Source organism: Sminthopsis crassicaudata, chromosome 1 (genome assembly GCF_048593235.1).
Source record: "Sminthopsis crassicaudata isolate SCR6 chromosome 1, ASM4859323v1, whole genome shotgun sequence".
NCBI classification, from domain to species: domain Eukaryota; kingdom Metazoa; phylum Chordata; class Mammalia; order Dasyuromorphia; family Dasyuridae; genus Sminthopsis; species Sminthopsis crassicaudata.
Genome location: NC_133617.1, coordinates 60,214,492 through 60,236,044, shown reverse-complemented (window position 1 = coordinate 60,236,044; position 21,553 = coordinate 60,214,492). Strand labels below are relative to the sequence as shown.

Genomic DNA, 21,553 nt, shown 5'->3' with positions numbered 1-21,553 from the left:
AACAACCTATTTCCAATCCTAGCACAGCTGGTATTAAGAGAAAGAGGAAGATAGAGGAAAACAGAATAGAAAAAGAGAAAGTGAGACTTTTGTAGGATGGAGATAGGAGCAAAAGAGTGGGGATGGGACATAAATCAGATATATCCTGATGTGTTAGATGTGTACAAACCATAGAGAGTCCAACATTTGATCCAAGAGCATTGCAGACACAATCTCAGCTATGTTCCAGACATGGTCCTAGATCCTTACCAGATACAGGTAAGATGTAGATCAATAATTCTCAGTACAGTCATGGCCCCAGACATAACTCCATGCATCATCTAGAAATTGCTGGAATGCCTCCCAGACAGTTTAAAATTTAATTTCAGACATTGACCAGACAGGCAACAGAAAACTCCCAGATGTGACTCCAAATAACATTAATGCAACAGAGTCTAAATAACTTTCACAAATACTCAGAACCCTACTGCCATAGACATAGTTGAGATAACTTCAGACATAGAAAATACCCAATTTGTACATGGTTCAATTTCTCCTAGTATCCTTCAGGAGTCCATACATAATTTTATTATGTCTAAGACTTCCTTTCAGGGTCATGTCTATAATATTTGCATATTGCATAAAGATATTTACATAGAACATGAGGATGTTGAAGTCAAAAATTGGAGTTAGCTAAGATATGAGTTAGATGGCTCCCAGAAATGACTAAGCCTGGCTCCTAATTCATTATCCCAGAACTTTTTCAGGATTCAGACACCTCCACCTAGACATTACCTAGACACCTCTTAGATATGATACTGAAAACTGTCCAAGACATATATTCTAGGCACTCTATATAACCTTAAAAATGAACCTATTTAGAGTCCAGAGAAGTTCCTGTATGTAACCTAGATATAATTCCAGACAAACTAGATATGACTTTAAACATGTAACCATTACAGCTCATTTAGGCCAAAAGGCCACTTAGTCCAGCTATATCCCTGGAGAGATTCAGAAATGGTCCCAGAAGTATTCCAGACACGGCCCCTGATATGCCCTGATCATGGCCCTACATGTTAAACATGGCTTTATACAGCTCTAAGCATGACCCTTGACTTATCCTAGATACAACTTGATGTTCTAGCCAGACACAGTTTAGACATGTAGCCAGACAAATTCCCAGAAATCACTTTGGTTTCACCAAAACTTTGTTCCACATACCTCTTAGACAAAGTTAAGATTCTCACCCTAGACATGACTCCAAATATCACCCAATCCCTCAACAAATATAACCAAGGCACTACCTCCTAAAACAAACAAACAAACACGTTCCATATACCTGAGGATAGCTGGGTTGGGCAGTGGATTGAGTGCTGGACCTAAAGTCAAATAGATCTGAGTTCAAATCTAGTCTCAGACATTTATTAATTATATGACTCAAGCAAGTCACTTATTCTGTTTGACTCAGTAAAATGTAAAATGGGGACAATAATAGTACCAATTTTTCCGAGTTGTGAAGATCAAATAATAATTATAAAGCACTTAGCACAGTACCTGGTACATAGAGTCACATAATGTTTGTTATTATAATTATCATTATCATACTTGTCAGATGGGCCAGAGCCTTTCCTGTCTATCTCTCTTTCCTGTCAAGCCAAAATTTGCCATACTCACTTCCACTACACTTTAGTTTCTTTCTTTTAAAAAACTGTGTTATTGTTTTCTGGTTATACATATACATTAATTTTTAAATACACATTTCTTTATGAATCATGAGAAAAATCAGAACGAGAGGAAAAAATGAGGAAAAAAAAAGAAGAAAAATTGGGAAAAAATGAACATAGCATGTGTTGATTTATAATCATATTCCATTCTAATTTCAACCAAACTTGTTCCCTAATCTTTTGTTGACCCAACCCAATTCAATTCAACAAATATTTCCTGAATACTTACTATGTGTAAGGTGCTATGCTAGATATTGGGAATTAGAAAATAAAAAGAAAAATAGTCTTTAAACTTAAGAAAGTCATAGACTACTGGATTATATTTTATAAGGATGTCCTTCACACTTGACAACACTCTTTTAGAACCCTTGCTTTTGAAATGTTCCTCTTTCATAAAGTCCCAGCAGAGATATAGATGAAAGAAAGAAACATTCCCTACTGAGAGGCAGCCAGGTGTTGGGTACAGTGGATAGAATTCTTAGCCTGCATTTAGGAAGTCCCAAGTTCAAATGTGACCTCAAACATTAGCTGTATGATCCTTGGCAAGTCACATAACATCTGCTTCAGTTTCCTCAACTGTAAAATAATAATTGTGATAACAGCTACCTCCCAGGGCTGTTGTAGGGATCAAATGAGATACTATTGGTAAAAGTGCTTAACACATTTTCCTGGCACATAGTAAGTACCTAATAAATATTTCTTTTCTTTGTTTCCTCCTACCCAAATATTCATAGCCTTGCTAATTTTTTTTATGGTAACACAGAACTGGAAACAAAATGTATAATCATTATTTGGGCAATAGTTGAACAAACTGTGGTATATATTGATTATTGATTTATTGATTATAATTAATTATTATCATGATGAATGTGAGGCAGAGAATATGCCACTTTTCTTGGTACTGAGCAAAATAACCAGAAAAAGAAGAACAATCTATACCCAATGATTAGAATAATGTAGGTGAAAAAAATACTAAAAAGACACTTTGAATAATCATCATAGGAAGTCTTGATCCAGGAAAATAATGAAATATAACTCAATTTTCTTTACAAGAGGCAGAATATTGAAAATATCGTCAGATCTAGTCACTATACAAGTGGCTTTAGACTCTTTTTCATTGATACAAGGGAGAGGTCAGTGGGAAAAGGAAAGACAGAGTGCCAGGATTATCCAAAAAGGCCTGTAATATGTAAATTAAAGGTATGAATAAATATTTTTTTAAATTATAAAGGGAGATATTAATTATAAATTTCAAAGAGTCCAAACTTTTGAATTTATAGGACATAGTAAGGGGATAAGCATAAATCAAAATAATAAACATTTATTGAATTCAATTACATTTCTAGAAGAATTAGTTGGCAAATGAAATCCAGCTATCCAAAAATGAATTTCTTTCTTCGTCTCCATCCATCTCCTTCCCAGACCCATCCATACATTTTGGCTTACCCACAACACCCACCAGAGAATCAGTGAATGTCAGAGCAAGACAAGACCTCACAGATTTTGTCCAGTTTTCCAACAGAGGATGGCCCAGAAAAGGTTGAATGATTTGCCCTAAATCACATAAGCAATAATAGCAGAAGTCTTATTTTAAGATCTTAAAGGGAGGTGCTAAGAAGGATTGAGTGTTGTCTTCTCCATCTCTGAAGCAGTAGATATTTTACCAGCCCTGTTCATACTTCAGTCACTTAGTGGTAATGTGCTTGATGCAGATAAGTCCTCAATATTTGTGTCTCCAAAACAAGTCCAAGTAAACAAAATTACTAATACATCTTTCCTTCACTTTACAATCTGAGGGATCCTGTTCTATTACCTCCTATCTCAACCACAGAAGGCAGAGATCAATCTCCATTAATATATCAGAAAATATTTCTATTCAACTTTCACAAATATTTCTTGGACAAAAAGGGGGTCTTTGGGGCTAGTGTAGACTATGTTTTCCCCAGGTGCTACTATTCTATTTTACCCACCTGCTACATAACATCCATATAACACATGTTCTCCTGCCACTGGGCAGAACTAGACAGTTGCCTCTAGTAGCTTCCTCCTAGGCCAGAACACAGAGAAATATTCTGGAATATAATCCACATCTAGTTTAACAATAAAAACTCAGCTTCCTTTCTTTTCTTCTCTCCCCTCATCTCTTCTTACCAAACCACAGATCTTGGAGAGCCTTTGTAACCACATTTGGGTTGGGAAAATTGAAATTATGGGATAAGAACAGAAGGGGGAAAAAGAAGATGAACAAAATTCTCTAGAGGACTGGAAGGAGGGAGGCAGGAGGATAATGAATGAGGAAAATGAAGGTAAAGATTGCTTAAGGATAAATCAGAGAGACATTCAGAAACAAAGGAACACAGATACACATATAGATGCAAACAGGTGACTAGGGTAAATACTTAGTAAATAGTTATTTACTAGATTCTTGAGGTAGGAAAAGCTGAGTACTGAGAATGGAATTTCTGATCTTGAGGGATTTGAAGGCCTTGTTGAAAGGCAATAATCTATGGGACTAAGAAAGATCTGGATGACTGAGAAGGAGCTGTTTCTTACTAAAGGAGCATTTGAAGGTAATGGATAGCCTAGGTTAGATGTGCTACAATAACTATGAACCTTGGGATTACCATACCTGAGGCTGAAGTAAGAGGCTGGATATAATCAGGGTGGCAGAGTATAACCATTGGGTAGAAAGGCCCCATCCACATTAGAAATATTTTCTTGAAGGTATTCACTAACTGGACAGTACGAATCAGGCCTTCCTCAGTAGGATCAATCTATGAACAAGACAGAAGTCTGTGAGTCACCTTCATTTCTTTTTCATTGTCTGAAAGCAAGGGCAAATGGCTGATAAAAGATCACAAGAAAAGATGCAGACAAATAAGCAAAGAAGTGAATCCAGGGAACTCAAACTTCATTCATTTCCCCAAACGGTATCATTGAGTTATGAAGGTAGAAGTTAGAAGCAAAAGTTAGAGCTTTGGAATAGAGTTTTAGACTGAATTTGTAAGTGATCCCACGTTTGGTACCATGACTTAACATTGCCATCAAAACATTTCACGATTATCTTGAATCAAATATGCCATGTACAGATGGTAATGGTAGGCTGTGGTACCTTTATTTAGTTTGGAATTTTGTTCCTCTGACATTGTCATTCAGGGCAAGAATCTTAGGCTAGTAAATGAAATTTTTTGGACTAAATGAAAGCAAATCTGATACTACTAATTTTGCCTAACTCACACTGCAGCTTTAGAGAATAAGTTCTAACAAGCCTTGTGGTATTATCTATATTGGCTTTCTATTTCTGGTAGGAGAACATAAGAACATAAGTCAGCTCACAATGATAACTTAGACTTTCACCAGATATGAACATGGAGATTCAGCTGGGAACCAGAAAGTACCTAAAGTTTTGTGAGAGAAGTGTTTTTCCCCTGCATAAAGATTCACCTTTAAGATTCATTCTGACCAGGACAGAGAATTTAAAAGTATTTTAAAAGAAAATATTTATTTTAGCTGGAATTATGATGCTTATACATTGTACTTTAGCAATCTCAAGGAAATTTGAATATACTACATTGATAAACATGCTGTAAATGTTGAGGTCCCAAAAGTATGGAGCAATATGTGATTTTTAAAATTATTTTTTTCAATTAGTGAAAAATCTGCTTGCTTGCTTGCTTTCTCATCCCATAATGAGAAAGAAAGAAAAAACAAACTCCAATTACAAACATATATAGTTTGACAGAAAAGGAAAATGACAAATGTCGGAGGGAATGTGGGAAACATGAGACATTAATGCACTGTTGATGGAAGAGTGACCTGCTTCAACCATTCTGTAGAGCAATTTTGAACTCGTCCAAAACATGCACACCCTTTGAACTAGCAATACCACTAGTAGGTCTGTATCAAGAGATACAAAAAGATAAAAAAAGAAAAAGAACCTATATGACTTAGGAGAGTCTAGACCCTCCTAAGTCAGGCTGGAAACCATCTCAAGTTTTTTCCAAGATGACTTTCCTCTCCATATCCCATCACATCAGATATGTACATCTCAGCAGTAGAAGAGAGTTTTTCTTCTTCCCCTGGGCTATTCCCAAAGGCTCAGGCTATATATAACATCCCTTTGATGTTTAAAGGGACCTTTTGTAGTTCCAACTTTTTCATGGGTAGATCAGGTATTAGTTGTACCTGGGATGACATTTTGCCCAAAGGGAAAATTTTTAGCTGGTAAAATTGTAAGAAAGAACATGAATTTAGAATCAAGACTTTCGAATATGGACTCTGATACTACTTACCTCTGCTCTCACCATCCTCATTTATAAAATGAGAGAGTTGGATTAAATGATCTCTTATGATCTCTTAGAATTCTATGACTCTGAGAATTGTATAATGCTATCATACAATCATTTTTTTGTTGCATTTTTTTGGCATGATGAATAGCATACTTAGTCTGGAGTCAGGAAGATTCATCTTTCTGAATTCAAATCTGGCCTCAGACACTTACTAGCTGTTTGTTTCACTTTTGTTATATGTAAAATGAATTGGAAAAGGAAATGACAAGGTACTCCAGTGTTTTATTTTGTTTTGTTTTGTTTTTTTGCAAGAAAATACAATTGAAGAATTGGATATGATTGAAAAATTACTAAATTCATCATATGATGATGCAAATTTTTGTCTGTGGCACTATTCTGTATGTCTTAAATGGGACAAACAGAGACAAAATTTATACTGCCATTTAGGATTAGTGAAACATATTTCGGAACCCAATTCCTTTCCCCCAACCTCTAGGTGTCTGCTTTCCTCAGGCTGTACAAAGCTGCCTTGCTCTATCTCCATCCCTTTGGGACCTCTCTGTGGCTTTTATTACCTAGGGCTACAAAATTTCCTTTCTATTCCTTCTGTCTCGGTTCTCTTTTAGACTAAGCTCAAGTAGGTTTTAGGAGGGGCATATGGAGTTTTCAGGGGGGACTAGCACCACTGGTAGGCAGGGCTTCCTGAGCCATCTTTAAGGATGTTCATTTGTCCACCCAACACTCAACAAGCTATAACGTGTAGCAGCTACACCCCAGTAAAACTGTCACAGCAGATGAGCTAAACTAGATAGAGGGCAATCAGCAGATCTCAGATCTGTTAATGAGTAGGGAGATGTCTACCCCAAGCACAAGACTTCCCCTCGTAGAATGGATGGATGAGAAAATTTGGTTCCAACAGCTTTGAAGGCTACTGAAGCAGGCACTGTGGAACACTTAGAGCTTGGTCAGACAATGAAGATGCCAAGGTCATCTACCACATCCCAAGCCTTGATTTTTGTCCTCCCACTGGACTTTGATGACTCTGAAAGAGACAGTCATCAGCCTCACATGCACAACTCCTGTGATGTCATTGGTCCTCTTTGTAAGTAAAGGATGAACAAAACAACACATTGGAAGCTGAGCACAAGCTAAATATGCCAAGAAAAGGTAGATTTAGGATGCTACAAGGAGACTAGAAGAAAGCTTCATTGTGCCTAAGGGGAACTTTGTGAACCCTAACCTCTCTGCTGACAGGGTTACATCTGCAGTTACCTATTGGAAGCTGAAACTGAATGTTTTGTAGACATATTAAATTCACATATACAAAATCTCTGCCTTCCAAACTTCCTTTTTACTACTGAGGACACTATCATACTTTTAGTCTCCCACACTCAAAATCTAAGCACCATCCTCAACTTCTTATTCTCTCTTACCCACTATATTAAATTTGTTACCACATCCTGTTGGTTTTATAGAACATCTCTTGTATAAGAGACTTTTTCTCCTCTGACATTGCTACAGCCTTGCTGCATATCCTTATCATTTAAAGTTTGAGCCACTAACTAGCTTATTGATTGGTCTCCCTCGTATATCTATCCACATGCCAGTCTATTCTTCATTCAATTGTCAAAGTAATCTTTCTAAATTGCAGGACTGAGCATGTCACTTCCACTCAATAAACTCAAGTAGCTCATTCTCACCCTTAGAATAAAAATATACTCTCTTCTATCGAGGCTTCAAATCCTTTGCAAACTACTCTACTACATTCCTTATCTTCTTACATTTTACACTCACCTTTCTTCCTTATATATCCTGAGATCTAGTGACACTAGTCTTTTTGCTATTCTTCTCACAAGATATTCCATTACCCAATTCAGTTTCCCCTGGCTGTTCTTCATGCCTGAAAAATTTCTCCCTCCTAGCCTCTACCTCCTGGCAGCCCTGGCTTTGTTCAAGTCCTAGCTTAAATTCCACGTCCTCCAAGCAGCCTTTCTTGATTCTCCTTTAATAATAATACCACCCCTTCCTTGATTATCTTTATCTTTTGTATAGCTTATTTGTATATATTTGTTTGTGTATTTTTCCTTCATTAGTTTGAACTCCTTGAGAGTAAGGATTGTCTTTTACCTTTCTTTTTTTATCTCTAATGCCTTAAAATATTAGGTTCTTACTTAATAAATGTTTATTGACTGAACAACTCTATAAAAGAAAAAAGGACTTTCAGGAGGTGGGAGTTACCTCTTTGTCACATATCTTGCCTAAGCGAGCACCCATTTTTTTTCTGGACAATATGTGTACTTATAAGAATGTGGTCACAAACTTTTGCAGAGAATTTTTTTTCTACCAACTGTTCTCATTACCTTCCTAAGTAAATATTCATTTTTAAAAATTAATTTTGATCACTTGATATTAATGGATGATCATTGGGGGCATCGTAGTGACATTATATTATATATCTCTCTCAGCCTTACGGGGTCCTTTAGAACCCCTAGGGAAGAAGAGATAACTTCTCTGTGGGCATTTAATATGCCAGCTCAAGTGAAAGGCTGGAGACAGAACCCCAGAGCCTATGCTACATTTTTTTTTTTTTTGAAAGAATCAAAAATCTGATAGATCATTGGAATGACCCAGAAAACGTGCATCTGAATTTCAGGGAAGCACCTGAGAATATCTCTCATTATATCCTTGGAGAAAGCTTTGTATAATGAAAAAAGGACGATTTGGATTAAGATGATTTGGGCTTGATCTAGGATCCACTTTTTTGTGATGTTGGGCAAGTTACTGATTTTTTGGGGATTAAATTTCTTCATTTGCAAAATTAATGAATTATATTGAAAGATCTCTAAAGTGTCTTCCAGTTCTCAGAAATTGTGTTCTACAGTTTTGTACATAAACTGGATTGGAACTGGCTGAATAATTGATGAGTGCTCTAAGGATTTACTTTCAATTTTCTACTTTTTAAAATAGATTTTATTTTTTATTTCAAACTTAAATACAAAAATGAGAAAAAAAACACATTGCCATGTACACAAGATCATAAGAGATGATCCAATATAAAATTCTAAATTTCCATTTCAAGAAAACCCATATAATAAATACTACCCATTATTTTATTCCTATTCACCCCTCCAAGAATCCCTCCTTTATTCTCACCTCTTACCCTATTCCTTGCCCTTTTATTTTTTCTGTATTTAGAAGACATTTGTACATTTCTCTATATATATATATGTTATTCCATTTTTAACCCATTTCTGATGAGAGTAAAGTTCCATCACTACCTTCTTTCCTCCCACTTCTTCAGCATGTTTTTTTTTTCTTTTATTCTTCATTTGTATGAGATAATTACTTTTTTTAATCCCTTCTTAAACAGTTTTTTTTTTTTTTAGGATAACTTCATCATACACAGCTCTGTCCAAGATTTTTTTTTCAAAAAATGATGATAGGCATAAGAATTTTGATAATATTTTCACATATAAGAAAGAAACAAGTTGATCTTATACTTCGTATTTAATGTTTACTTTATATTTCTCCAGGAAATGTCTGATTTTCCCTTAAGTTCTATAGTTTTTATCACAAATATCTCAAAAGTCTTTCCATTCATTAAATATCTATTTTTTCCCATTCAGGGTTATTGTTAACTTTGCTGAGTAAGTTACTTTTGCTTATAACTGCAGTTCCTTTGTCTTGTTTTAGAATGTGATTATCTTCCTTTTGCCCAATTCTAGTTTTCAAGGAATCATTTTCATCCTCAAGTTTTTGACCATCTATTTCAAATTTATTGATTTTATTTTCATAATTTTCTTGATTTTCTTGGACTGCTCTCATATTTTTTTTCTTAATTTTTCCCTGAATTCTCTCATTTGATTTTTAAAATCAAGAAATAGGCTATGTTCATTTAAAAATGTCCAAGGCTGGGCAATAAGAATTGGAACTAGAGGTTCCTAATACAAGGGGAAAAATTTACCTTTATAGGTATTGAGACAGTGAGATAAAACCCATTTTTGTACTATGGCTCTGAATAGGTATATATTATTTAACAAACAATATTATATTATGTTACATTACATTATATTATATTAAACACACCAGGAGAGATAAAAGGTTGGATGGTGTAGCAATATGATCCATCATCCCTTGATCTATGTAACTCTACTTACCAGCCCCAGGTGGCCAAAGAACCAGTTCTGAAGAGGAGGCTGGGGGAAGCATCGAAGTTTCTGGCAGTTGATATAATATTTGTGGACAAAGACAAGGACCTGAAACATCATCCAAGTGCTTAGTGCCAGGAAGAGCAGGAGCAGGACCAAGGAAACTCCAGATCCCAGTCTTTTAAGTCCCAGCTGGTGAGATAGCCACTCAGAATCAAGCAGCATCCTGTAGTTCCAGAGAGAGATGGAGGATGGTGGAGAGTGAGGCATAAACTGATATGTCTAGGAGAAAGGAAAGGGAAACGTAAAGTGTTTGGGGGATGAAGGAAAGAGGAGAGAGAGAGATAGAGGCAGGGGATTTACCTTACATGCTAGAAGTGTAGTTTCTAGGAAAATATAGCAGTGATTTTGGGGGGCTTCTCTTCTGGAAATCTGATTGCAAAGTGCTCTGGCTTTGTACCTTCCCCCCAAAACACATCCAGCCTAGAAATGTTATTGTTCTGGGAATCTGTCTGATTCTGAATAGACCACTCCTCAATTCATTGCTGACTGATAATTTGGTCTGTGATAACCAAATTCAGGAAAAGACTCCTCTGGGCCATAGAATTAGCATGTCAATGATAGAAAGCTGGATAAAAGTGTCTCCTTGCTTGTTTCTGTGTTAAATTCTCTTGGAATTTAATCTGCTTGTAATTGGCATTACAATTACAATTAACTTTGTTTCTTGACAAGGAAATGGGTTCAAGCCTGCAAATTCTTTTGAGACAACTTACAACCCTATTCTGTGATCCCAAACTTTTGGGGCCCCTTCCCAACTTCAACATTTGGTGGCCCATATGGGAAGAGTCTAGCTTCCCTTGGCTTGATTCCGTCCTTGTCAAGGTAAACCCCACATTTTTTCTCCCACAATTTTATAGCAGGACACCCCAAGACACTGGGAGAAAGATTGTCTGGGTCATCATGAACTCCATGCCCAGCAAGCTTACTTTGACTAGGAATACTGAGACTGGGAAATTCTTGCAATTTTTGGCAAAGTTTCTGGGGAACCTTTACCACCCCTTTACCTGCTCTGAGATGTCAGAGAAGATAGAAATGCTATAGGATAGTTTTTGGCAAAATTTTATGGCTTTTGGCAAAGATGGGACATACCATTTTTTTCTGTCTGTGTGTCTGTGCAGAATGTCTGTGCCATGTTTGTTCTGTGAGCTAGATTTTGTTACCTAGGTTTAAACCACAACCAGCAAGAAAAATAAAGCTCTGTGCTGTAGTTAGAATCCTGGGAAAATTTCTTTAAAAGCCTAACTTTTTTCCTGTGGATTTCAGCTCTGGCCAAGCTGGGGGCTACACAAAAAGTTAGCTGACCAAGCTGGGGGCTACACAAAAAGTTAGCTGATTAAAATTAAAAAAACATCTTTACAGTTTCTCAAAGTTTTGAGAACAAAATGTTCTCAAATTCTCAAAGTTTTGAGAAAAATGATTAAAAAGTTTAGCAATTAATCATTTTAAGATTACAAGAAAAATTCCTGAAACATTGGGGATAATTCTGGGAATTAACCACATTATGAAAGAAAAGAAAGGAAAAAAAAAAAAAACAAACAAACTAGGTAAATAGCAACTTTTTGCTAATCCTTCTTTGACTATATTATTATATAAAATAATATATGTAGCCCTGATTGATAAAATTTGCTATTAGAGATAAAATCTCTTGGGACTATAACTGATATTCTTTTGCATCCTGAATTTGATTGCCTGATCATTGTCAATAACCCATATTCAAGAGAAATGTCATAAATTACTCAGAAATGTCTTGAAATGTTTAGGTGGATGACTTATCTGGGCAAAATCTGGAAGGACTTCCTCTGCTTAAGGTGGGATCCTTCCTAGTTCTGTTTTTTTTGTTTCCCACCTGATTATTTCTGAGTCTGGGTAATTATTACTGCATAATCAGCTGTCAAACAGTTCTAAGGATGCCTTTTCCTATCATGTATGTGTTCTCAGGCTGAGGCCTGAAGTACCTGTTTTGATGCTATTATAATTATGTCCCTGCTTTTTTCCTCATAGCAAATTTCTATAATCAGAGCAAATGGTCAGTAGAAGCCATGAGCCCAATACAAATATCCCAGGGAACACAATAATGGTTTTCTAACTAAGATCTTAAAGAGACTTTCCTTTGCATATCATTGCATAAAGTTTCATATTTCTTTTTGCTCCTGAAGGGGCGAATCCAGGGGAACATAACCATTCACCAATAAACATGGCCAGTATGGGGTTAGATGATATCTTGCTTTGCAGCCCCACCTGAGAGGCTTCTCTAACTGCAGCCATACAAACCCCAAACTTCCAGCTCCTTCCTCCCCCACCCAGGGCTATATAGGTTTTTTTTTTGGTCTAAAGGTTCACACAGTTTGTTAAATCAGTTTGTTAAAACCCTGCAAACTAAACTAATCTCTTGCCCTGGCTTTAGCCCTACCTAAAACTGAGGAAAGGTAGGGTCAGGCCCTAGGGGCCTTGACTTGGGCTCTTGAGCCCTATCCCAGACTTCTTTTTTACTTCTCAAAGAAACTTGGTGTTTTTGGGGTAGACTTCCTACTTTAGAGCTAGCTGCTACAGCCCTTCTAATTGAGGAAGCCTTTAAGTTCACCGTCGGCTAATCATTGGAGGTTCTAATTCTCCCCCTCCAGTTTCAGAGCATTTTTGCTCTCACAGAGTTTTATACTTGGAGAAAGGAATGAGAAAGAACATCTATACTGACGGATTTGTGTATACCTGTTTCGAGTAAGACCCTTCAGTCCAGAAACCCTCTAACAATATCTTGCTTGACTCCCCACTTCCCTTTGGTGTTTTTCATCTCCCTTCCTGAGAAGTCATGGAGGGTGTGATCACCTTTTTAGTACTTTCACTTCCCTTCCTGAGAAGTCAGTGTGTGTGATCACCTCTTCTTTGGGGTTCTCACCTCCCTGAGAAGTCAGGGAGGGTGTGACCACCTGTGTTCTAAAACAAAAGAAAGTGGGAGATGTAGAGGGCTGAAACTCCAAAAAGGTATGCTTGAATCAGACAACAGAGCACTTAAGGTTAATTACCTATTTGTTGTGAGATAATGACTCTGTTATCATATATTTGGATAATGGCTTTCCTCACCATTGGTGTCTGCTGAATGTTTGGTGTTAAGATCATCCTAGGCAAGGATTGGAGGGTGGGGGAGAGAAGGCAGGACAAGTAGCAGGAGTAGGAGAGAGGCTGGTGACTCAGGACTCCAGAATCTGGGAGAGATCTTTGGCAAGCCTCTTGGCAGCTTGCCTGTGTCTTTCACTTCTCCCCCTAAAGACCAAGGACTTTGCTTTATCCTGACTCTGAAGCCCTCCAGGGAGTTAGCACCCTCTTATTTTACAGATGAGAAAACAGAAGCCCAAATCACTTAAATAATTGGACCAAGATCATAAGATAATGGATCTGACCCTAAAAGGGAATTTAGAGGCCATTAAATCCAACACACTTATTTTTATAGATGAGGAAATTAAGACACAGAAAGGTTAAGTGATTTGCCCAGGTGACACATATTAGTACAGAGGAAAGATTCAAACCCAGGTCTTTCTCAACCAAAGTTAGCTACTCCATCCAATGTCAGAGTGTAGTATCAGGATTCAAAACGAGGTCATCTGATTAAATGCACTCAATTCAATTCCAGGAACATTTATTAAGCATTAAGTATGTATGAAGCATGTAACTAGACAAAGGCAAAACAGTCCCTGTTTTCATGGAGCATCTATTCTACTTCTTCCTTTTTTTCCCAGAATGACTATTTCTTGTTGTCTTCCCAACCCTAGAAACTTGTTTTGGTATATTGGGAGTTCCACCAAAAGCCCTGAAGCAACTGATTAACTGGGTGTGTGATCTGGGATAGGCCAAATCATGTCACTGTTTCCTAATCTAGAAAAACAAAAAATTCCATTGAACAAGTTTTAAGGTCCCTATCTATTTCAGTATTCTGTGATTTTTCTGGAAAGTGACATCAATTCAGAAGGAGATACAGACAAAGGAAAATTTTCTTATTGCATGTTTAATTTGATATATTTTTCTTTCTTTTCTTTTTTTTTTTTTTAAATAAACTATATTGGAAGAATTGTACATGTTTGGCATAAATTGGATTGCTTGCTGACTAGGGGAGAGGGTAGGCAGAGGAGAGAGAGAAAAGTTTGGAATACAGGGTTTTGTGGGGATGAATGTTGAAAACCATCTTTGCATATATTTTGAAGATACAAAGCTATTATTACAAAATAAACTATATTAAATTCAGCTTCATATACAAAGCTCTTTTCTATTCTGATACATTAACATTTCATGTATGTTAATTTCTTTTAAAAGAATGATTTGTTGAAGACAAGATGAGGATGTATAAAAGAGGTTGTGTCTAACATCACTCAGTTATTTAGATATGCGAGAAAGATTCACTCTCCATTTGCATGTAAAGGATTCTCTTCAAGGGCTATCTGAGCTCTCCAACAAGCAACATGACATGAAAGAAAGGCTGGTGTCCTAGTCCTGATTATCAGGTCTTGTACATACTATTTCTATGATGTTAGATAACTTGTACACTAACTTATACACACTAGCCTTAGTTTTCCCATTTGTAAAATTAAAGGAATAGCTGGCCCTTCTATTTACATGACTGTATGTTCTGAGATTATACCCTAACCCTTATCTTCAGAGTTGGCAGAAGTAGACTGAACAAGTATGATTTAAATAAAAAAGGTCATAAGGAATGAGATTACTTGTATACTTCCTATTTTTAACATGGGTCTGTATGCTCAGAAAAGATACAGTTCCCAAAAATCCAGCTCAAAAAGGTTTCTTGTCTACAATTTTAACCAGGAAGTGGGAATGGTCACAATGTGAAGTATTATCCTGGATTTGAAACTTATGTCCATTACATTTTAACTAGGACTCTGTATGTTCATTGTTGTTCAGTCTTTCAGTCATGTCTAACTCTTTGTTACCCCATGGTCCAAGAGTGGTCTGTCATTTCCTTCTCCAGTGGATTAAGGCGAAAAAGATTAAGCGACTTGTCTAGGATCACACAGTAGTAAGTATCTAAGAGCAGATTTGACTTCAGGTCTTCCTGATTCCAGGCAGGTTCATACAAGGTGCTATTCTTCCAAGTCATCTTGTCCCATCCTATAATTTTTAGACATCTAATTGTATAGATATCACATATGTATATATTAGATTTTGCCAAGTCTTGTTTATATTCAATGTATCCCTGGTGCAACATTAGTCATCATACATGTTATATACTGCAGAATGAATCCATTGAATGAATGAAGGCTATAAGGTGACATGATTTATTTATAAAAACAAACATCTAAGACATATGGAGTATTGAATTCAGTTCTAAAACACTGACAAAAGGAAATACAGGACCCTCTGGGTATATATGGCTTTCTTCATCACTGAACAATTTTAATTGGTTTGGATCATCTCATTATTGAAGAGAGCCATGCCCATTAGAATTGATCACTGTATAGTCTTTTTATTGCTGTGTATAATGATCTCCTGGTTCTGCTCATTTCACTTAATATCAGTTCATGTAAATCTTTCTAGGACTCTCTGAAATCATCCTGTTAGTCATTTCTTATAGAACAATAATATTTCATAACATTCATATACCATAATTTATTCACCCATTCTCCAATTGATGAACATCCATTCAATTTCCACTTTCTAACCACTACAAAAAGGACTGCCACAAACATTTTTTGCACAAGTGGGTCCCTTTCCCTCCTTTAAGATCTCTTTGGGATATAAGCTCAATAGAAACACTGTTGGGTCAAAGGGTACCCACAGTTTGATAACTTTTTGATAACAATTTAAGTTCCAAATTACTCTCCAGAATGGTTGGACCCATTCGCAGTTCTACCATTAATGTATCATTGTTCCACTTTTCCCACATCCCCTCCAACATTTGTCATTATCTTTTCCTGTCACCTTTAGCAGAGTATTTATTTACTGCTAATGTTATTTTCTATTATTTAATGTAACATAATTATTCTTTTTTTTTTTTTTTTTTTTTTTTTTTTGTTTTAGCTCATTTATTTTATTTTATTTCTATTATTAGTCCCTGGCCTGGTCCCAGGTTAAACTGTGCCCAAGTCACCTATGGAAACATTCCCAGCTCCACGCCTTTTTGCCTTTGTGAGAAAAGAGTTATGCATAACTAGATCTAGAATCATCTGGACTGGTTTCCTTTCAGTATTAGTCAAGGGGATAAAATACAGCTTTTGAGATAGCCACCAAGGTCTAGCTTAACAATTTGATGATATCCACATTATTGTTGCTGATCAATTGTTTTTCAGTTGTGTCCAACTCTTTCATAACCTCATTTAGGAATTTCTTGGCAAAGATACTGGAATGTTTTGTCCTTTCCTTCTTCAGCTTATTTTACAGATGAGAAACTGAGGCAAACAGGGTAAAGTACTTGCCCAGGATCATATAGCTAGGAGTATCTGAGGCCAGATTTGAACTCAAGAAAACGAGTCTTTCTGACTCCATGTCTGGTGGTCTATCTGGTGTGCCACCTGACCCCAAATATTTATTATTTAGACATTTTCAGTTGTGGCCAATTCTTTGACCCTTTTTTAGAGTTTTCTTGGCAAAGATACTGGTGTGGTTTGGCATTTCCTTCTTCATCTCATTTTACAGGTGAGAAAACCAAGGTAAGAACAGTAAGTGATTTGCTCAGATCTTTCTAACTCCAGTCCTGGCACTTGATCTAATCTGTCCAGTTTACCAAATGAAAATTCTTCACTTTCTCCATGGGCCCAGCAACATTGGTTATGCTTCTTTTGCTATTCTAGATATTCAAGAAAGATTAAGAGTACAAGTCTTTGCCATGAGCCACTGGGATCTCAATGTCAGAGAAGTAAAGTGAGGAGCCTGCATCTAGTCCTTAGGTAGGTAGAAGGCTACCTTCCTTCCCTGCTTCTGTAGCACTGTTGTGTTTATCCTAATAGAGCTAGAGGGTCACTAGTGTCATTGTTCACTGGGATTGCTCAGAGTGAATAAAGATTTCTTCTGATACCAACTTCACACTAACAAACTTTTCCCCTGGAGAGATCAGAGTTTCTCCACTGCTCCCTTTGTACTCAGTTTATGACAAGAGGTCATCATGGGGGACTTTTTTCTGGAATGTCCCTGGGATTGTGTGATGCTTGTTCCATTATATGTATGACTTCTCTCATATTTGTGTCATTAAGACTCTCTGACCCTTGAATTATTTTACAGGATCTGAAGACCACATATTAGTCCAATACTAATTTCCACTCTCTGCTAACTAACAGAAAATATCAAATTCTGTTGATTTATGCTCTCTTGGGTCACTCCACATAGTAAACAGTTTGTTCTGGAGAATTCAGACTTCCTGAATTATAGCATTATAGAAGAAATGGAGCTGTTAAGTGACCATCAAGCACTCAAGGACAGAATATGTTGCTGGATTCACTATGATGCTTTATCAGAGAGCAAGTATCTCTGGTAAAGGTTTAATTTCTTAAATATATAGAGAACTGTTTCAAATTTATAAGAATACAAATTATTCTTCAATTGATAAATAGTCATATTATATGAATGGGAAATTTTCAGACAAAGAGATCAAAAATATATAGCCATATGAAAAATATGAAAAAATGCTCCAAAACATTATGGATTAGAGAAATACAAATAAAAACAACTCTGAAATGCTACTTTATACCTATCAGATTGGTTAATATAACAGAAAAGAAAAATGATACATGTTGAAGAACATGTGGGAAGATTGGAGCACTAATACATTGTTGGTAAAATTGTGAGCTGATCCAGCCATTCTGGAGAGTAATTTGAAATTATGTCTAAAGGCTATAAAACTGTGTAAATATTTGATTCAGCAAAGCCACTACTGGGTTTGAATCCCAAAGAAATCAGAAAAAAGAGAAAAAGACCTACATGTAGAAAATATTTGTAGCAGCTCTTTTTATAGTGGCAAGGAATTAGAAATCGAGGAGACACTCATCAATTGGGGAATGGCTGAAAAAGTTGTGGTTATATGAATGTAATGGGATACTAATGTTCTATAATAAATGATGAATAGGCAGATTTCAGAAAAACCTAGAAAGACTTATATGAACTAATGCTGAATGAAGTGAGCAGAACTGAGAAAATATTGTACACAGTAATAGCAACACTGTGTGATGATCAACTATGTTAGACTTAACCTATACAGTCATCGAAGATATTTCCAAAATACTTGTGATAAAAAATGCCATCTGTATCCAGAGAAAGAACTATGGTGACTGACTACAGATCAAAGCATGCTATTTTCTTTCACAATATCACAACTATGGAAATATATTTAACATGACTGTTCATGTATAACCTATATCAAATTGCTTACTGTTTTGGGGAAGGGAAAGAGTAGGAAAGAAGAGAGAAACATTTGGAAAAATCTTACAGAAATGAATGTTGAAAATTATCTTAACATAAATAGAAAAAAATTACTATTTTTAAAAAATGAAATGAAAAGAAATAGAAAAAAAAGGAAAACAAAAAATTAGGAGAAATTTTTTTAGCAAATTTCTCAAAGGCCTCATTTCTCAAATTTATAGTTAATTTGTAAGAACACATTCATTTCCCAGTTGTCAGAATGGTCAAAGGATACAAATAGGCAGTTTTCAGGTAAAGAAACAATAGTTATCTATAGTCACTACTGATTAGAGAAATGCAAATTAAATCAAGTCTAAGGTATGACCACATATCTATCATATTGGATAATATGACAGAAAAGGAAAATAATAAATGTTGGAGGGGACACTGAAAAATTGGGACGCCAGTACATTGTTGGTCTACTTATGAACTGATCTAATGTTTCTGGAGAGCAATTTACAACTATGTCCAGAAGATTATAAATTTTTGTATTTCCTATGACTCAGCAATGCTACTACAAGGTCTATCTCTCCAAGAGATCAAAGCAAAAGAAAACAGACCAATATGTGCAAAAATATTGATGGCAACTCTTTTTTTTTTTCGTGCTGATTAAGAATTGAAAAATCAAGGGGGCACTTATCAATTGGGGAGTGGTTGAACAAGTTATGGTATATGATTGTGATGTAATACTATTGTTGGATAAAAAATGACAAGTAGGATGGTTTCAGAAAAACGTGGAAAGACTTTTATAAACTTATACAAAGTTAGATGAGCTAAATCAAGAGAACATTGTGTACAGGTACAGCAATATTGTTCAATGATAAATAGTAGATTTAGCTATTCGGAGCAGTACATTGATTCAAGACAATTTAAAGAATTTACGATGAAAAATTCCATGCCCTTCCAGAGGAAGAACTAATGGAGTCTGAATACATATTGGATCATGCTTTTTTACTTTATTTTTTGTCCATTTTTTTTTTCAACATGGCTCATACAGAAATGCTTTGTGTGACTTCATATACACAATCTAAATAAAATTCCTTGCCTTCTTATGGAAAGAATTTAGAGCTCATTTTTTTTGTGTGTATGTGTGAGGCAATTGGGGTAAAGTGACTTTTCCAGGGTCACACAGCTAGTAAGAGTTAAGTGTCTGAGGACAGATTTGAACTCCAGTTCTCTTTACTTCAGGGATGGTGCTCTATCCACTGCTCCATCTAGTTGCCTCTAGAACTTAATTTTAAAAATTGTCAAATAAATTTTTACACATAATTGAAAAAAAAAAGTGTTGGTGGAGGAGTAGTGAGGGGGAAGAAATGTTCCTCAACCACAATGACTTTCACAAGTGCTGTCTTCTGAGTTTCAAAATATGAAGTTCTCTGAGGTTAATAGGAAGTGGTAAGATGTGCACATGGATTCAAAGTTATCTCAAAAAGGAAAGGGGAAAGATTTGTTTAAGGTATACTCAAAATTATTCTTCTAGTCTTAAATATTTCTTCAGAATTGTGTTGAACATGAGGAAAAACTTGACAAATCTTATTGATGCTTCACTCAATGTCAGAATCAGATGTAAATCCATAAACAAGGCTTCAGAGATGAAATTCTAATCATCCTTTGATCTATAGAGTGTAATGTTAGAAGTGGTGGAAAGATGGAAAACTGGCTGATTTCCAGACAAACTTGACTCAAAGGTGAGCTTGTCTGAAAATCTGGAAATTTAGCTGTAGTATAAGGGGTCAAGACTTCTTTCTGCCTTGCATATAAAGCCTCAGTAATGAGATTGCTTTCAGAATTTAGATTAAATTTAATCATATCACTTAATAATATTTAAAGAAACAGATAGATATAATCCTAACCTTCTATTCCTTCTCTCTGAGGAAGGCAGAGTTGGTGGCCTGTATCTCCAATCTACTAGTTCTTCTCTTGGAAGGACTGAAATTCTCCCTTGGAGAAGGGGGATTAGAGTGAGGGTGGAGTGGGCAAGAGAAGAGGCTATCTCTATTCTGTCTCCTTTTGAATCACACAATGATAATCCCATCCTACAGACGGGGAGATAGCTCTCTCAAATTCATAAAACACCTACTATGTGGTCAGCACTGAAAACACAAAGACAAAAATGAGACAGTCCTTGTTTTCAAAGTTTCCTGCTCCTCCCCCATCATGACATTTTTCCTAAAGGAATAAAATAAGATTTTGTTTGGTGAAGGATAAGGAAGCATTGCTATATTGCAGAGAACACATCCATGGTCAAATCCTGCCTTTGACACTGACTAGCCATGGGAGCTTGAGCAAGTCCCTTCCCTTATCTCAACTTCAATTTCCTCATTTGCAAAATTATAATACTACTTATGCTAGTTACTCCCACAGGATTGGTTGCAAGGCTCAAATGAGACAATGTATGCATAGGACTTTGTCTATTTTATGGAGCTATAAAAATCTCAGATCAATAAAGATTTGAGATAGATACACTCACGCGCGCATACACACACACACACACACACACACACACACACACACACACACACACACACAATCTGTTGTTGTTTCAGTTAAGTCCAGCTCTTCGTGAGCCCATTTGGGGTTTTCTTGGCAGAGAAACTGGAGCAGTTTGCCATTTCCTTCTCCAGTTATTTTACAGATGAAGAAAGTGAGAAAAATAGGGTTACATGAGTTGCTTAGAGTCACTAATAACTACTAATAAGTATCTGAGGCAGGGTTTGAATTCAGGAAGATGAGTTTTCCTGACTCCAGGCTTAGCATACTATCTACTGTTCCATATAATATGCCCATGTACATGCATGTGTGCACACACACGTGTGCATATGTATGCATGTACATATATACACACAGTAAAACCTATCTACTGTGACTTGTGGCTTATATGTATTTGTGTGTGTATGTATTTATATACACACATACATATACACATAACATAACATAAATACAGGAACTTTGTTCTCTAAGT

General features: G+C 36.1%; 1 protein-coding gene across 2 annotated transcripts in view; it reads right to left on the bottom strand.

The window, feature by feature from the left end:
* Positions 1-21,553, bottom strand: part of LOC141564165 (cytochrome P450 4F11-like) — a 33,663-nt gene that overhangs the window by 8,038 nt on the left and 4,072 nt on the right. The window contains exons 2-3 of one of the 2 annotated variants that reach the window (XM_074306299.1): positions 10,150-10,366; positions 4,333-4,477 (exon numbers count right to left, since the gene is read on the bottom strand). In XM_074306299.1, the coding sequence (XP_074162400.1) occupies positions 4,333-4,477; positions 10,150-10,365 (361 nt within the window). In that variant the 5' untranslated portion in view covers position 10,366. Of the gene's footprint in view, positions 1-4,332; positions 4,478-10,149; positions 10,367-21,553 lie in introns of those variants that run through there. The other variant, XM_074306309.1, reaches the window with a different exon arrangement.